This window comes from Oncorhynchus mykiss, chromosome 22 (assembly GCF_057628025.1).
Source record: "Oncorhynchus mykiss isolate SJ-2025 chromosome 22, ASM5762802v1, whole genome shotgun sequence".
NCBI classification, from domain to species: domain Eukaryota; kingdom Metazoa; phylum Chordata; class Actinopteri; order Salmoniformes; family Salmonidae; genus Oncorhynchus; species Oncorhynchus mykiss.
Window position 1 is genome coordinate 32,992,889 of NC_143043.1, and position 19,016 is coordinate 33,011,904.

The 19,016-nt window shown below is 40.6% G+C and overlaps 1 protein-coding gene across 3 annotated transcripts in view; it reads right to left on the bottom strand.

Annotated features, from left to right (window-relative positions):
- LOC110501685 (M-phase phosphoprotein 8) overlaps positions 1-19,016 on the bottom strand; it is a 29,332-nt gene that overhangs the window by 1,075 nt on the left and 9,241 nt on the right. The window contains exons 2-4 of one of the 3 annotated variants that reach the window (XM_090215883.1): positions 5,412-7,500; positions 434-5,179; positions 68-208 (exon numbers count right to left, since the gene is read on the bottom strand). In XM_090215883.1, the coding sequence (XP_090072009.1) occupies positions 68-190 (123 nt within the window). In that variant the 5' untranslated portion in view covers positions 191-208; positions 434-5,179; positions 5,412-7,500. Of the gene's footprint in view, positions 1-67; positions 5,180-5,411; positions 7,501-19,016 lie in introns of all 3 variants that reach the window. The other 2 variants (XM_090215882.1, XM_021579417.3) reach the window with 2 other exon arrangements.

The window sequence follows — 19,016 nt, forward strand, 5'->3', positions numbered from 1 at the left end:
CAAACAAGGGGAATGTATACGTGTGTACTTGTAATAAGGTGGTTTAAACCAGTCTGTCCTGTGTTACCTTCTCCGCAGCGTGCATTAGGGCAGTAGTGCCGTTCTTCTGCCGTCCGTTCCCCTTCACCCCCTTCTTTATCAGCAGCCTCAGGATGTCATCCTGTCCCCCTGCTGCTGCCAACATACTCATGGAAATACCACTGGAGTCCTGTGGGAGGCAACAGACAGACAGACAGACAGACAGACAGACAGACAGACAGACAGACAGACAGACAGACAGACAGACAGACACCTTCATTACCGAGGACCACAGCTTTCCAAAGCCACTTGTAGCAAGCAAGTTATATATGATAATAAATGGGGAGGGGCTAATTGCTTAAATAATTAGAGGGGCAGTTCACTTATTTGAAGGTTTAGCTGATTGTATACTTACCTAGGGCGTTGTCTTTTCATCCAAAAAGGTTAAGTTCATGAAAGCATAAAGCAATGGTGATGATAGATTCCTAGCATTACAACATCATGAAATCTCAAAGCTGTTTCCTTGAACTGTTATTGGTACAATTCTAAATCCCTGTTGGAACACTAATGGTGGACCTCAAGAAGGCTATATGAATATTCTGAGAACTGGAATAACATTTTAACATTTACATCAAGTAACAATTTATTAACGAAGCAAATATGGTATCTTAGATTACACACAATGAACACCAGGGGGTAACGAAAGGCAGCTTGATAACAAATACATGTTGGTGAAAAAAAACTATTTAAACATCTTTAGACAGTAAATAGTGGGGTGTGGTTGAAACCCCTGATTATTTTTCCTCAGTTAACACCTAACACCGTAGCAGATCTGTTGCAGTTATTACACAAACTGATAAATATAAACACTCATTTAGTTACATAATTCCTCCTTGAACCTTAATGCAATTAGAATCAACAAAGATTGACTTGCAATAATAACATTATCTAGGAGGCAAGTGGATGAAATATATAATATTAGTAGTCAAGTGGATTAAATAATATAGAGAAGCAACGGCTATCACACCCTATACAGGTTAGTCAGCCTAAATTAGTGTTGAAAAACTTAAACTGCTGCTGTGAAATCAATAGCAACATTAATAAAACAAGTAGACCTACACTACCATTTATTGTCCATTAAAATAACAAAATTGATCAGAAATACAGTGTAGAAATTGTTAATGTTGTAAATGACTATTGTAGCTGGAAACTGCTGATTTTTTATGGAATATCTACATAGGCCCATTATCAGAAACCATCACTCCTGTTTTCCAATGGCATGTTGTGTTAGCTAATCCAAGTTTATCATTTTAAAAGGCTAATTGATCATTAGAAAACACTTTTGCAATTATGTTAGCACAGCTGAAAACTTGTTCTGATTAAAGCAGCAATAAAACTATTTAGACAAGTTGAGTATCTGGAGCATCAGCATTTGTGGGTTCGATTACAAGCTCAAAATGGCCAGAAACAAAGGACTTTCTTCTAAAACTCGCCAGTCTATTCTTATTCTGAGAAATGAAGGCTATTCCATGCAATAAATTGCCAAGAAACTGAAGAGCTGTGTACTACTCCCTTCACAGTACAGTGCAAACTGGCTCTAACAAGAATAGAAAGAGTGGGAGGATCCTCTGTACGCCTATGTAGATATTCCATTTAAAGAAAAATCAGCCGTTTCCAGCTACAATAGTTATTTACAACATTAACAATGTCTACACTGTATTTCTGATCAATTTGATGTTATTTTAATGGACAAAAACATTTCTAAGTGACTCCAAACTTTTGAACGGTAGTGTACATGGACAGCTAAAGACCGAAGTACAAGAGGAATAGGCTCTGTGATTCTCTGAAACCAATTACACACACACACAGAACGAAGGAACTGTTTCCAATTGGCAAAACACATTTCAGTTACTTCCATGTATGTATGTATGTATGTATGTATGTATGCATGTATAATCCATTAAAATAAAACATTTAATGGAGCCGGTCTTTGTGTAGTCATGTGAAGATTCTATATTGAACAAAACTATAAATGCAACATGCAAAAATTGGAATAATTTTACTGAGTTACAATTCATAAGCATATACATCTATGGATAGCACATGACTGGGCACAGACATGGGTGGGCTTGCCAGGACAGAGAGGGGTGCTAGGACAGAGAAGAACTTGGATTGGCCTGAGCTGGGAGACCCAAGAGACCTTTTCTTTATTTTCTTTTTCCATTATTTTACCAGGTAAGTTGACTGAGAACACGTTCTCATTTACAGCAACAACCTGGGGAATAGTTACAGGAGAGAGGATGAATGAGCCAATTGTAAACTGGGGTGGCACCTAAGGTTGCAGAACGCAGTGCTCGGCTTGGGGTGTAGGGTTTGAGCATAGCCTGATGGTAGAGGGGCAGTTTTTCTTGCTGTTCCGTAGGTAAGCACCATGGTCTTGTAGTGGATGAGAGCTTTGAATGGAAGCCAGCGGAATGTGCGGAGGAGTGGGGTGACATGAGAAAACTTAAAGTTTGAAAACCAGGCGGGCTGCAGCATTCTGGATAAGTTGCAGGGGCTTAATGGGTTAAGTGGGGAGCCCAGCCAACAGCGAGTTGCAGTAGTCCAGATGGGAGAGTACAAGGGCCTGGATTATGACCTGCGCCACTTCCTGTGTTAAATAGGGTCGTAATGTACAGATGTTGTAGAGCATGAACCTGCAGGAGCGGGTCACAGCTTTGATATTTGTAGAGAACGACAGGGTGTTGTCCAGGGTCACATCAAGGTTCTTATCAGTCTGGGAGAGACACCTGTCAGGTGGATGGGTTATCTTGGTAAAGGAGGTCCTGTGTGGCTCAGTTGGTAGAGCATGGCACTTGCAACGCCAGGGATGTGGGTTTGATTCCCACGTGGGACCAGTTTGAACAAATATTAAAATGTATACCCTCCGTACTGTAGGTCGTAATGTAAAGGAGAAATGCTTACTAACAGGGCTGTGAAGTAATTTGTGCCCAACATTTGAGAAAAATAAGGTTTGTGTGCTTATGGAACATTTCTGGCATCTATTTTAGCTCATGGGACCAACACGTAACAAGCTGCGCTTATAATTTTCGTTCAGTATAATTCTAGAACAGCCAAAGAAACATTTTTCTTTACGTGATTGGTGGATTTCAAGCAGCTCAAACATCAAACCAGACTCTCTAACCGGGGCACAAATGTAGTACTTTAACTCATTCACACCGCACTTCTACCAGGAATAGCCTAACCCACTAAATCCTCGGTTTGCTGAACAGTTGTTTTAATTCAAAACCTAACCTACACATACAATGGTACAGGCAAAAATACAATTTCCTTAAAGTATTTTAGAGTACTAATGTTACTGTCCTCACTACAACAACACCAAAACACATTTAATTAAAATACTGTAGAAGTCCAGTCATTCCTATGGAGGACTACTCCTAGTGGGGAGTGCCAACAAGGCCAACCAGTGTCTTCAAAGCCTCTTAAAGGACAATACATAGCATCAGCAATCCAGGGTTTACATACATCGTTGGTGTAGCTCATGCCAAAGGATTTTGAATTTGGGCGTCAGAATACATTGTGCCAAAAAAATTTAAAAAGCTGAGAAAACGTACGTAAAATTCAGCTAAACAAGTTTATATTCATACTACGTCACTATGTAGTCTAATTGCTACGGATACATTTGTAGAATAAAGTACGTAGTGATATTATGTCCTTAAAATGGTTCTACATTCTTGCTTTATGTTACAAAGTGAGATCAGAATGAGCAAGGATGTCAGATTAAATCAAAAGCTTTTAAAACTAGCTCAAGGTAATCATAAATACAGATAAACAGGAGGATCTTCTGGAAGTCCCAACAGTGTCCCTGGTTTCTGATGCACCCCTGGATTTTGTTGGACCCCTGGTTTCGGTGTCCTTGGACTTGGTTTTTCATGGTCCATGTTTTGTTTGCCTGAAATATGCCTCCTGCACATTGTCATTAATGTATTACGCACATAGTTTTTTACATCTTTCCATGTCCTGCCTTGCAGAGCTGGTTCAGCTGCAAGACATGCATCACATTCCTTTTTACCTGGAATCTTCATCAGTTTAGTGAAGTCTCCTAGCTGCCGCCTGACCGCAGCCTGAGCCTCATTACTCCATATCTTCTGTTTCCTTGGTGTTGCCACAGGACCTGCCTCAAGTCTGTCTTCTTGACCCTGTGCAGGTACTGTAATTGTTCCACCAACCCATTCCTTAGCACGCTTTGCCTCTTTTTGTTTCTTTGCTGCTCCTTTCTTTGTTTGTTTTGTGGGGTCCACTCTTGTAAGGCCATTCTTTCGTTTTATAGATTTTACTGTGTTGTGCACATAGTTTTTGATGTCCCTCCATGTCCTGTCTCTTAGAGCTGGTTCATTGTGCAGGCAAACTTCACAGTCCTGTTTACCTGGAACCTCCATCATTGAGATAAAGTGTCCCATCTGACGGTTCACTGCAGCCTTAGCTGCATCACTCCACATCCTCTGTTTCCACACTGTGCCCACCTTATCTGTCCCCACAGAACCTGTCCCCAAAGGAACTGCACCCAAAGGAACGGCAACCGCAGGCACTGCCCCAACAGGAAGTGTCTGTGCATTAAGTGTTGGCGTAATAACAGTACGCGCTGGAAGTGTCTGTGCAGGATATGTTCCGGCAGAATATGACCTTGCAAGTTGTGACCCCGCAAGATGTGTCCCTGCACGATATGTCCCCATAGGATATGTCTCTTCAGGATATGATTTTGCAGGATTTGTCCCCGAAGTATATGATCTTGCAGGAGATGATAGGTCATAAGGACTTGCAGGATACGAACTTGCAAGATGTGTCCCGGCAGCATACGAAGCTGCTGGATAGGTCTCTGCAGGATGTGTCACAGAATATGATCTAGCAGGATTTATCCCAGTAGGATACACCCTTGCACAATCTGTCCCAGCATGATATGACCTTGCAGAATGTGATCCAGAAGGATATGACTTCTCAGGATATGTCCCAGCATGATATGACCTTGAAGGCTGTGCCCCCAATGTATATGACTTCGCTGAATATGTCGCTGTAGGATAAGATGACCCAGTGGTATATGTGCCAGTAGGATACGCCCTCGCAGAATCGGTTCCCGCTGAATATGTCCCTGCAGAATATGCCCCTATGAAATGAATACAGAGAAGAAAATTATTCATGAATGTGTCATTATCATATATTGTAAAGAGGAACAGAGAAAATAGTTTAGGGTAATGAGTTGAAAGCTTCTCAAAAATGTAGCTCTAGTTAACATGTAAATGGCACAAAATTTTGAATTGTGATTTTGACTGAACATTTAACCCTTGAAACAAAATGAAAATGTTGTCCAAATACTCTCCAAAGCAACTGATACCCACCATATGTAGGTGAAACAATCCTTTCCTCTGATGGTCCTGGAATTACCACTGGAACCTGATCCATTGCAAGCAGCAATTTGCTGATTTCTGCTAGATGTGCTGCGTTTTCAGACAGTCTGTAGTACTCTTTGTGGACCTGGGTGTCATGTCCCAATAATTTTGCCACCTGATCCAATTCACTTTCATTTAAGTTCAGAATTTGGCAATGGATAGCAACCTCTTTCCTCACTGTAGCATGGATCAGACTTTCAGGATTCTTTGCATCACACTCATGCGCAAATTTTCTCAAACAGTCAGACCCTCTGACGTAGCTTGCTGCATCTGGGCTCCGTGCAAAGACATAAGGGTTGTCCTTTGACACACCAACTTTGTCTCTGTTTGCAATTAGGATCTCAAGAGATGAGATCATCCTTGCCGTTAGTAGGACCGGCATTGTTCTACCATTTTTGCCTTCTATTTCCACCCTGGTTAGTTTGTCGTCACCAAGCTCCTGTTCCAGCCTTGAGAGGCTATTGAAAATGTCTGCACTAGCTGGAGATTTCTTTCTGTTTGTGTACGTTTCCAACAGCATTTTCGCAACCTCTCCTGTCCTTTTTCTGTTGAAGAGAGCTATTTCGGCAAGAAGAGTTTCATTTAGCTTTTTCCAGACAGCGTTGGTGGGGCTCTCGAGCAATTCTCTCTTTGCTGTGTCCTCTGCAACCTTGAGAAACTTCTGAAGTTTAATCAAATCCTCAGTTAGTGAAGACACATCAACTTCATCACACTGAGGGACAGCGCTGAGGGACAAACCGGAAAAACAGTTATTCCAATCGTTTTCAAGAAGCTCAATGAACCTTCTGGCTTGTGCCTCTGCATCACGGTCCTCTGTCATACGACTCTCCCCAAAAGCTATTTCAGTAGCTCTTTTCAAGGAATAGCCAATCTTTAAAGGAAGAGATTGGGTCTTGTACCTGTCGGAGGCAGGATCAAAACCACTCATTTTCCTGGCAGCATGAACGGCCAATTTGAATTTGGATGGTACACATACTTCATGCAGATATTGGACACCACAGTCCATCTCATTTACAGTAAGTACAAATCTAGCCAATTCCCTCATTTTTGATCCAATGTATGTAAACTGTGACTTGGCATGGCCATGCTTTGCAGATAATGCATTGCCATATTTACATATTAGGGGATCATTTTTGATGTGGCATAAGATGTCATCTTGATTCATATTGTGTATTATTTCTTCACATCCTCCAGTAGAGTAGACAGGCAATGGAAGAAGTCGAGAGGACGCAGCCTGGACCCGCACTCTTTTTCCTCCCCTCTTTTCATCTTGTCCTTTTCTGGCTTTACATGAGCCCTCATGCTTCCATAAATCTATTTTGTTGAAAAAAGCTAAGCAGTGTTGGCAGGGCAGGCAGTCACGCACAGAAACACCATCGTAAGAGGGTCTATCCTTAGTCACAATTTCTCCATCTCCACTTTGAAGAACTTGATAGTTGCCTTTGTTACGGAGTTGGTCAAGCAAAAGAGACCTGATTTTGGAGAGTTTGGGGAAGCTCATAGCATGAGCGACAGATGCTTCTTCTGCGTGTATCCTTTCTAAATGTCTTGCAATTTTGTGGTGTGGTTCATTGCAATACAGGCAGAAGTGTTTTTTGTCCCATTTTCTTTTACCATCATCTGTCATACTACATGTGCTGACTGTAATTTTTGTGCTAGAACGTAAGCTTGACCTTGTACCTTTCCGTGGTGCGAATTTCTTGCGTTGAGGTTTTTTAGTTTGGGAGGTTTTTTGTGGCAACGGCTCAGATTCATTATCGCAGGGGTGCTCTGCATTAGATGGAAGAGGCTCTGAGCCACTTGGGGCTTTTGAATCCAGTCTTTGTCCAACCTCATCATCTGAACTGTTCTCGTCATTACTTGAAATGCTCTCTTCAGCACTCTTCTTTATGTCACACAAAGCTCTCTCCATGTCACATAAAGTCTTCTCCACATCACATGAAGTCTTCTCTTCATTGTGTAGAGCATTTTCTTTCTCATGTGAAGGATTCTCTTCCTGGTGTTCCCCGTCCATCATTTAGGCTGCTACCACCTGTACCTGCACCCACACAAACACAGCACAGGTTATTAGGATAAACCTACCATAAGCCTATGGGTAAGTATAGTCCATGGTAAACATGTTGAGTGCAAGTGTTCCAGGTACAAGCTGTGTATATGTGAAAAAAATAAGAATATAGCCAACCACTTTTTAGGCTAGCAGGTGTATTTCTTAAGAATCATTACCTGAGGAGAGCTTATTAAAGTCCACTTAACCACCTGCCTTTCATTGCACTCCACGAGGAGCCTGCCTGTTACGCGAATGCAGTAAGCTATGGTAAGTTGCGAGCTAGCATTAAACTTATATTATAAAAAACAATCATAATCACGAGTTAAACTAGTAATATCAACCATGTGTAGTTATCTAGCGTGTCCTGCGTTGCATATAATCGATGCGGTGCGTATTCGCGGGAAGAAAAAAAACTGTCCTTGCTCCAATGTGTACCTAACCATAAACATCAATGCCTTTCTACACAGAAGTATATTTTTACACCTGCATATTTAGCTAAAAGAAATCCAGGTTAGCAGGCAATATTAACCAGGTGAAATTGTCACTTCTCTTGCGTTCATTGCACGCAGAGTCAGGGTATATGCAACAGTTTGGGCCACCTAATTTGCCAGAATTTGACATAATTGACATAACATTGAAGATTGTGCAATGCAACAGGAATATTTAGACTTATGGATGCCACCTGTTAAAATACGGAACGGTTCCGTATTTCACTGAAAGCATAAACGTCTTGTTTTCGAGATGATAGTTTCCGGAATCGACCATATTAATGTTAATTAATATTAATTAATATTTCTGTGTGTTATTATGTTATAATTAAGTCTATGATTTGATAGAGCAGTCTGAGCAATTCAAACAGCACTTTCGTGCGTTTTGCCAGCAGCTCTTCGTTGTGCTTCAAGCATTGCGCTGTTTATGACTTCAAGCCTATCAATGCCCGAGATTAGGCTGGTGAAACCGATGTGAAATGGCTAGCTAGTTAGCGGGGTGCGCGCTAATAGCGTTTCAAACGTCACTTGCTCTGAGACTTGGAGTGGTTATTCCCCTTGCTCTGCATGGGTAACGACGCTTCGAGGATGGCTGTTGTCGATGTGTTCCTGGTTCGAGCCCAGGTAGGGGCGAGGAGAGGGACGGAAGCTATACTGTTACACTGGCAATACTAAAGTGCCTATAAGAACATCCAATAGTCAAAGGTATATGAAATCAAAATGGTATAGATAATAGTCCTATAATAACTACAACCTAAAACTTCTTACCTGGGAATATTGAAGACTCATGTTAAAAGGAACCACCAGCTTTCATTTGTTCTCATGTTCTGAGCGAGGAACTTAAACGTTAGCTTTCTTACATGGCACATATTGCACTTTTACTTTCTTCTCCAACACTTTGTTTTTGCATTATTTAAACCAAATTGAACATGTTTCATTATTTATTTGAGGCTAAATTTATTTATTATATTAAGTTAAAATAAGGGTTCTTTCAGTATTGTTGTAATTGTCATTTTTTAAAATTATATATATATATATATATATATATATATATATATACACACACACACACTCCCCCTTTGTCCACCTCTACCATCTCTGTTGCCAAGTGATCAACACCTTGGTTGCCATAGTGATCAGGAGACTACCATGGGGGTTGGTTGTTATCTGAAGGTAGACATCAGGCTAACATTCAGTACTAGGCAGTAGGCACCAAACAGGAGCCGAGATGCAGCACTACCTGGCCACACTCATTCTCCAGTTTGGGTCCATGTATAAGCCAATCAACTATATCAAACACGGTTGTAGACTGCAACTGATTGTAGTTGCCACAGAGACATAGCACGCCAATGCTGTTGCACAGCCGTTCATGAGTGTGACGGACACCCCCAAAGACCAAAGCTGAACACAACTGAATGGTCATTTTGTTATGACAACATAGTAAACACGGCAACTGCCTCAGCATCATGGGATCCATTTTGTCTCAAACCATGGACAATAAAGGGTAAATATTCTCCAAGTGCAACGTGAAATATCATACAATTCTGAAGCCTAGGCAAAATCAAGTAGTTTAACCTCTTAGAGCTCTAGGGGCGCTATTTCATTTTTGGATAAAAAACGTTCCCGTTTTAAGCGCGATATTTTGTCACGAAAAGATGCTCGACTATGCATATTCTTGACAGTTTTGGAAAGAAAACACTCTGAAGTTTCAGAATCTGCAAAGATTTTGTCTGTAAGTGCCCCAGAACTCATTCTACAGGCGAAACCAAGATGATGCATCACCCAGGAATTAGCAGAATTTCTGAAGCTCTGTTTTCCATTCTCTCCTTATATGGCTGTGATTGCGCAAGGAATGAGCCTACACTTTCTGTCGTTCGCCCAAGGTCTTAGCAGCATTGTGACGTATTTGTAGGCATATCATTGGAAGATTGGCCATAAGAGACTACATTTTCCAGAGGTCCGCCTGGTGTCCTTTGTCTAAATTTGTGCGTAATCTTCAGGTGCGGTCATTTTCTCCTGGGATTCAGGAGAGAAAGCATGTGTCCAAGAACGATGTATCAATGAAGAGATATGTGAAAAACACCTTGAGGATTGATTCTAAACAACGTTTGCCATGTTTTCAGTCGATATTATGGAGTTAATTTGGAAAAAAGTTTGCGTTTTGAGGACTGAATTTATGGATTTTTTTTGGTAGCCAAATGTGATGTATAAAAACGGAGCTATTTCTAATACACAAGGAATCTTTTTGGAAAAACTGAGCATCTGCTATCTAACTGAGAGTATCCTCATTGAAAACATCAGAAGTTCTTCAAAGGTAAATGATTTTATTTGAAGGCTTTTATGTTTTTGTTAATGTTGCGTGCTGGATGCTAACGCTAATGCTAACGCGAAATGCTAACGCGAAATGCTAACTCTAGCTAGCTACTTTTACACAAATGATTGTTTTCCTATGGTTGAGAAGCATATTTTGAAAATCTGAGATGACAGTGTTGTTTACAAAAGGCTAAGCTTGAGAGATGGCATATTTATTTCATTTCATTTGCGATTTTCATAAATAGTTAACGTTGTGTTATGCTAATGAGCTTGCTGATAGATTTACACAATCCTGGATACAGGGGTTTTTTCATAGCTAAACGTGACGCAGAAAACGGAGCGATTTGTCCTAAACAAATAATCTTTCAGGAAAAACTGAACATTTGCTATCTGAGAGTCTCCTCATTGAAAACATCTGAAGTTCTTCAAAGGTAAATGATTTTTTTGAATGCTTTTCTGTTTTTTTGTGTAAATGTTGCCAGCTGAATGCTAATGCTAAATGCTACGTTAGCCATCAATACTGTTACACAAATGCTTGTTTTGCAATGGTTGAGAAGCATATTTTGAAAATCTGAGATGACAGTGTTGTTAACAAAAGGCTAAGCTTGAGAGATGGCATATTTATTTCATTTCATTTGCGATTTTCATGAATAGTTAACGTTGCGTTATGGTAATGAGCTTGAGTCTGTATTCACGAACCCGGATCCGGGATGGGGAGATCAGAAAGGTTAATTAATGTGTCAAGCTTACAAAAACCCATGTAATGTGACTCACACAGCAATTTAAAAAAAAAGAGCTGTAACACATTTGTTTCCATTCTGTAAATTTCATTCCAAGGTTTGTTTGTTACTTTGCTTGCTTGATGACATCAGAAAAAATGGGGTGGTGGTCAAGTTCACTAATCAGTTTCTTACGGTTTTGAAACACCAGAATATGCTAAATTACAGAATATTCTATTAAAATAAAAATGTTATTTGTCACATACACATGTTTAGCAGATGTTATTGCACGTTCCTGTTGCTAGACTGTGAATGCAACTCATAATTTATTGCCATCAAACCCCATGTTCAGAGATACTAACAGCTGATGATCCTAATGATGTGGCTCAATACACAAAAAAATAAAGCCTACCACTTTTGTCCCAAAGCTCCCTTTTTCCCCCCTGAGGCCGTGCCCTTGACTACACAAACTGGGTATAACTTTCATTCCACAGCTCCTCCACTCTCAAGGTAACCGGATAACGATGTCAACCTGCCCTGAGTTATAATTTTTATTCAGAAAACTTAGAGCGAATGGTCCAACACATTAGGTGGATAATAAATTCCCGTGTGAATTTAAGTGTGCTCTCTCTAATTCTCTCTTTCTCTCAGAGGAGGACCTGAGCCCTAGGACCATGCCTCAGGACTACCTGACGTGATGACTCCTTGCTGTCCCCAGTCCACCTGGCCGTGCTGCTGCTCCAGTTTCAACTGTTCTGCCGTATTATTATTATTATTATTATTATTATTATTATTATTATTATTATTATTATTGTTATTATTATTATTATTCAACCATGCTGGTCATTTATGAACATTTGAACATCTTGGCCATGTTCTGTTATAATCTCCACCCAGCACAGCCAGAAGAGGACTGGCCACCCCACATAGCCTGGTTCCTCTCTAGGTTTCTTCCTAGGTTTTGGCCTTTCTAGGGAGTTTTTCCTAGCCACCGTGCTTCTACACCTGCATTGCTTGCTGTTTGGGGTTTTAGGCTGGGTTTCTGTACAGCACTTTGAGATATCAGCTGATGTACGAAGGGCTATATAAATCAATTTGATTTGATTTTGATTTGATAGACCGATAACAAATATAAAATTATAGATACCCGATAAGCCGCTCTAGCGAACAGAGAAGAGGGGTAGATGAGGTCAGTGAGTTAACTTGATGACCACAAAACAGTTCCATTCCCACCCTAGCTACAGTTTGTATTCAGGGTATGAAATAATGTACTCTGGCATACTTCCATACCCGTTACATCTTACTAGGTTTGGGCGGTATACCGTATACCAGGGTATTTGGAAAAAGTCACAGGGTGGCTTTTCAATACTGTCAAAACTACTTCTGTGAAGTGTTTCAACAAATGTGAATATTTGTAGCTACTTGAAGTTATTATCTGCAGTCAACTTGTGCAATACCTTAGGAGGTAAAGCAGACTGCGTTCTTGATTTCCCCGTCACAATATTTTAAAATTATGAAGCTTACCATAGTTCCCCAGAACAATTGAGCCAGTCACTTGTTTGTAAATAGCACAACGGGAGAAAGCGAGCTGATTATTCCATAGCATTCAATATCTATCAGCGAGTCTTTGTTGTGTGGCGCACAAGGTGATGTATGCAATTCACTACTAAATTATTGCCTTCAGAAATGTATTAATGGCTTCCTGACAGAAGTCAAAGAGTTCTGGATGAGTTCTGTACAGCTGCAATTATTTTCCTGTGCTTCCCACCTGCGTTATTCTCCCATCTGCTCTCTGTAACCCTGCTGCTCTTCCTTCAGAAAACCATGAATCACAACTTTGTTCATTTGCACAATTTATCTTGGTCACTTCTGCTTGTAAAATGTCCACACTTATCAAAAATGACATTTGGTAGCTAATAGCTATGCTTGTATAACTTTATGAGCTGGATTTGCAATTAGTTTGTTAGCTAAATGCTAACAAGTGAAAACGAACAGCGTCTATGTGATTTCGCCATTTGTTTGTGCTAGTTTTGCCCAATGGGCTTTTCTTGCGTTTTTAAAACACCCGGTAATATTGTAAATCCCACTATGAGAGAACGATGGTATGACAATATAAAAATCTGGACACCGCCCAAGCCTACAGCTTAGATAACGAAAAGCACGGTCAACTAATCTAAAGGTGGCGATACTTTCTTCATTCTCGACATGGAAGACACCGGTGTCTCCTAAACTATCGCTAGTTGCAGATGGAACGTTTGAAAATGTGCAGTTCTTAAAATACATTTTTGCTCCATGCGTAATCAAACAATGTAATGTGTAGGTCGTCATCTTGTCTATTTCTGAACTTCTCTCATTGAATCGCCCACGCTTACATGAACACTAATAATTCAATATTAAACTGATTATGGCAGTAGGCCGAGTATGTTTATTAGGGATACCCATTGGGTGTCTGAGCAGTGCTGTCAATACCTCTCACAAAGACACATAGTGATGCAGTCAATCTCTCCGTTATTTTGATCCAGGAGAGACTGACATGCATGTCATTGAGTTAGCTCTGTGTGTACATTTAAGGGCCAGCCTTGCTGCTCTGGGCCAACTGTAATTTGCCTATGTCCCTCTTTGTGGCACTTGACCATATGACTGGGCAGTAGTCCAGTTACAACAAAACTAGGGCCTATAGACCTTGTTTTGTTGATAGCAATGTCAAGAAAGCAGAGTAGCGCATTATTACAGACAGCCCGCTTCCCATCTTAGCTACTGTTGCATTAATGTTTTGACCATGACAGTCTCCTCAACTTGCTCAATTTCAACATTATTCATTACAAGATTTAGTGTTCAGGGAATGTTTGTCACAAATACAATGCTTTCTTTTTGAAATATTTAGTACTAGCTCTTTGTTAAGTGTAACAGTGATTTCACTTCGTGTGGTAACCGGCGTGTATAATGTTGTGTCGTCAGCATACAATGCATTTGGAAAATATTCAGACCCCTTGACTTTTTCCACATTTTTTTTAGGTTACAGCCGTATTCTAAAATTGATCAAATTGCCCCCCCCCTCCATCTATACACAATAACCAATAAATGACAAAGCAAAAACAGACATTTTTGCTCATTTATTCAAATTAAAACAGAAACACACATTTACATAAGTATTCAGACCCTTTACTCAGGACTTTGTTCAAGCACTTTTGGCATCGATTACAGCTGAGTCTTTTTGGGTATGACACTACAAGCTTGGCACACCTGTATTTGGGGAGTTTCTCCCATTCTTTGCAGATCCTCAAGCTCTGTCAGGTTGGATGGGGAGCATTGCTGCACAGCTATTTTCAGGCCCCTCCAGACATTTTAGATCGGGTCCCAGTCTTGGCTCTGGCTGGGCCAATCAAGGACATTAAGGAGACTTGTCCCGAAGCCAATCCTGCATTGTCTTGGCTGTGTGCTTAGGGTCGTTGTCCTGTTGGAAGGTGCACTTCCACCCCAGTCTGAGGTCCTGAGCGCTGTGGACAGGTTTTCATCAAGGATCACTCTGTACTTTGCTCTGTTCATCTTTACCTCGATCCTGAATAGTCTCCCAGTCCCTTGACCAAGACCCTTCTCCCCGATAGCTCATTTTGACCAGGCAGATAGCTCTAGGAATAGTCTTGGTGGGTCCAAACTTCTTCCATTTAAGAATGATGGAGGACACTGTGTTCTTGGAGATCTTCAATGCATTTTTTGGTACCCTTCCCCAGATCTGTGCCTCCAATCCTTTATCGGGGCTCTGCGGACAATACCTTTTGACCCCATGGATTGTTTTTTTCTCTGACATGCAGCGTCAACTGCAGGACCTTATATAGACAGGTGTGTGCCTTCCAAATCATGCCCAATCTAATGAACTTACCAAAGGTGGACTCCAATCAAGTTGCAGAAACATCTCAAGGATGATCAATGGAAAAAGGATGCACCTGAGCTCAATCTGAATACTTATGGAAATAAGGTGTAAAAAAAAAAAAATACATTTACAAAAATATATTGCTTTGTCATTATAGGGTATTGTAGGTAGATTGCTGAGGATCTTTTATTTATTTAATCATTTTTTGAATAAAAAGGGGTCAGAATACTTTGAAGGCACTGTACACAGACACACGGGCTTTACTCAGTGCTAGTGGCAGGTTATTGGTAAAGATTGAAAAAAGTGAAAGGGGCCTAGACAACTTCCCTGGGGAACACCTGACTCGACCTGGATTATGTTGGAGGCTTCCATTAAAGAACACCCTCTGTTTTGTTAAATGTAACTCAATCCACAATATAGCAGGGGATGTAAAGCCATAAAGTTTTTCTAGCAGCAGATTATGATTGATAATGTCAAAAGCTGCACTGAAGTCAAACAAAACAGCTCCCACAAGCTTATCAATTTCTTTCAGCCAATCAGTCATTTTTTTACAAGATGTTGAGGGCATTTCCCTATAATCATGCTGAAAGTCAGTTAATTTGTTTCACTGTGAAATAGCATTGTATCTGGTCAAAAAAAAATCCCAAAAGTTTACTAAACTGATTGGACAACTGTTTGAGCCAGTAAAGGGTGCCTTGCTATACTTGGGTAGCGAATGGCATTAGTCACAAACATCTTACGCTGCTTATATTCAAAATTGGTGTACGGTCATTGATTGTTTTTAGCAATATTTTGAATTATAAGGACACGTGAACATTAATTGGAGTTTGTGGTGTATTTGATCTGCGCATGTGCTAGCACCAGCTGTGCAAGCCTCCCTCTTTTGCACGAGTGAAATTAGTTCAGAAAAAGTTTAAGTATGCATACAAACTTTTTAAGTCTGAACAGGACACCCACATGTTTTGACCAATGCCCACATGTTTTGACCAATAAGAGAAAAATCTGAAATAAACAAGATGGAGGCGTATCATTGCTGGATTACTTTGTTCACAGCAAAAATGAATTTACCTTAAGGGCTCCCGAGTGGCGCAACGGTCTAAGGCACTATAGGCGTCACTATAGACACCCTGGTTCGAATCCAGGCTGTATCACAGCCGGCCGTGATTGGGAGGCGCACAATTGGCCCAGCACCGTCCGGGTTTGGCCATCATTGTAAATAAGAATGTGTTCTTAACTTGCTTGCCAAGTTCACAAAAAGGTTCAATAAATAGCATTATTTTCTCATTTCAAACATTACACCTGCAACTAGGGATGAGTTTAGGAGACACTGGTGTCATCCAAGTGAAGAATAAAATGTTAGCCTAGTTGACAAATAGCTGATGGAGCTCATAAAATGTAATTCAGCCTGGTCTCAGACTAGACGTAACCTAGTAAATGTAAATCCGGAACACTCAAATTAGTTGGATGTGTTACGTTTGGTATAGTTACCAATTGTAGAGGAATATAAATATCTGGGTGTCCTTTTGGACAATAAGCTTCAGTGGAGTTTAATGTACAGCCCTGACCTACAAAAAGAGCCAACAGAGACTGTACTTTCTAAAAAAAGTTGGGCTCTTTTAATATAGACTGTACTATATTGACTCTGTTTTACAAATCCTTTGAGAGTATTTTAACTTCTTGTATTGTTTGTTGGTTTGGCAATGCCACTGTCAGCCAGAGAAACATGCTGAGAAGGATTATTACCACAGCAAGCAAGGTACTTGGAGTCAAACAGACAGGCCTGGATGAGATCTTTAAGGTCAGGACCCTCTGTAAGGCTTACAAAATCATTTTAGACCCAAGCCACCCCCTGTACCTGGACTTTGAATTACTCCCCTCTGGGCGCAGGTATAGGGCACCCCTCAGCAGGAAAAACAGAACGAGACAATCATATGTGCCAGATGTGATATCCCTCCTAAATAGCTCGGGCGAATGTTCCCATTGATCCCGTAAGGCAAGCAGGCTAGTCTTTTCTTCTTTAATTTTTAAAAATGTATTTCATATTTCTTACTGTTATTATTTTTATTGGTGCGTAACTTATGAAAGTTGTATTGTCAATCTTGTTTTGTATTTAAACGGCACTTTAAATGTGTACATGACACTGCAACAAAATTTCCCCATGGGGACAATGAAGTCAGTAAGTAAGTAAGTTACATAAGACATAAGGTTACTTCAGGCAAAAACGAAAGGATGGTGGTTGGTTGGGATGGATGGGTTGCGTGTTGAATCTCATCTTGAACAACTTTAGCAATTTTGAAACAGAATGATCTGGATTTTGTAGTTGTCTTCCCCTAATCCTAACTCCTGAATGTAACCCTCATCTTAACTTTAACCCCTAGCCTAGCTAACGTTAGCCAGCTAGCTAGCATTAGCCACCAAGCCAATGTCGGACACAACAAATTGGAATTCGTAACATATACTTTTTGAAAAACTTGTAACACCATGTAATTTTTGAAATTCGAAACATATCATACTAATTGTAACTCATAACATCCACTATACATACACATACAAGCAGGGTCCGAAATGAACACCCGTCAAGAGCCAAATGCGGGTAAATTTTCCATTTGGCGAGAAAATCTCAGAAGGCTTTCCACAGCACTGACAGGTAAATATTTTTACCAAAAGTCACATAAAATATCTGGCATGATGGTTAGGAGGAAATTACTCATGTTTGCCAGCCACAGACCGCCTCTAGTGCTCCTAGTTTCGCAGCACTGTTTACTGTACAGGGCATCAGCTACTCAACATCGCTCACTTGTCACAGGTCTGCTGCTAGATATTGTTAATTAAATAGCTGTTATGTGGCAACATTTACCTGGAGTAAGCCAACCTTTGGAACAAAAACCCACCGACGAAAAGGAGGACAATTCACGTAAAAAAAATAATGTTTTGTGAGAAATGGAGATGGAGTTTCAAGAGGCTGGCTACAGTATGATGCCGAGGCGATGAGTTGTTCTGTGTGGTGTCGCAAGTACGCTAAAGATAAAAGCATAAACAACTAATTTGTCATCGGAAATAAAACACGGAAATTAAGCTGGAGAACATTTGTGAACATGAACACAGCAAGTGTCACATTGAGCCAGGGACACAGACACGCAGGCAATCAATCGGAGCCCCCCCTTGACACCCTCTGTGATGGTGCTAATGGCAGTGTCAGAGCAGACCAACACGAAGGTACTGTTTAGGACTGTACATGTCATTGGCAAGAAGGCGAGACCACTTTCTGACTTCCAGTGGATGTGCGAGTAAGAGAAAATGTTGTTACTCTTGTAGCTAGACTAGTACTTTTGTAGGTCGTTTTTTCAAGTCTATTTAGCAGACGTGGTCCAGTATTGTAGGTTATTTCTCAGCTCTTGATAAGCTTTGGTTCACCTCAAAATAGTGTATAAATAACATAAAATTATAGGCCTACTGATGCTGACATGGATCTCCATGCTTTCCTGTGGCTCTGTAACATTCTATTTTAATGTTTGTCTCCAGATGCTGTTTACATTTTAAAGCATTGTGACACAATTTACTTTATCAGCCTTATAGTGTTGATCCTTAAGTAAACAAAAGGGTAGAAGGCTAATTTAGCACAATCAACTGCCAGCTATATTGGATAACATGATTGAATATCTAATTAATTTTGTTTGATTTTTGCATGAAAAAAAAATAGGAATCGCTGTGGGCTCACCATATAGAAATGAGAAGCATGCCAGAGTTTATGCACCATATTGCAGAGGTGGAGAGAAACAAAGACAATCTGAAAAACACCAACTTTTTCTCCATGTCAGATGGCTCCACAGACAGTTTTGTGAAAGAGGAGGAGTTAGTCAGATTCTGTCACAAGGCCAAGATCGAGAAAGTCGGCATCAAGTCGGTCGAGAAAGCAGACGCGGAACACATAAGCAACGCCATCAGTGCCATCATGGAGGGAGTGTGTGAGGATTGGGGGAGCAAGTTGGTCGCTCTGGGAACAGATGGAGCTGCTGTGATGACCAGAGTCAAGAACGGTGTGGTCATCATGCTGAAGGGGGGCGGGGCCTACATCATCGCCATCCACTGTATGGCACACCGCCTTGGAATGAACTT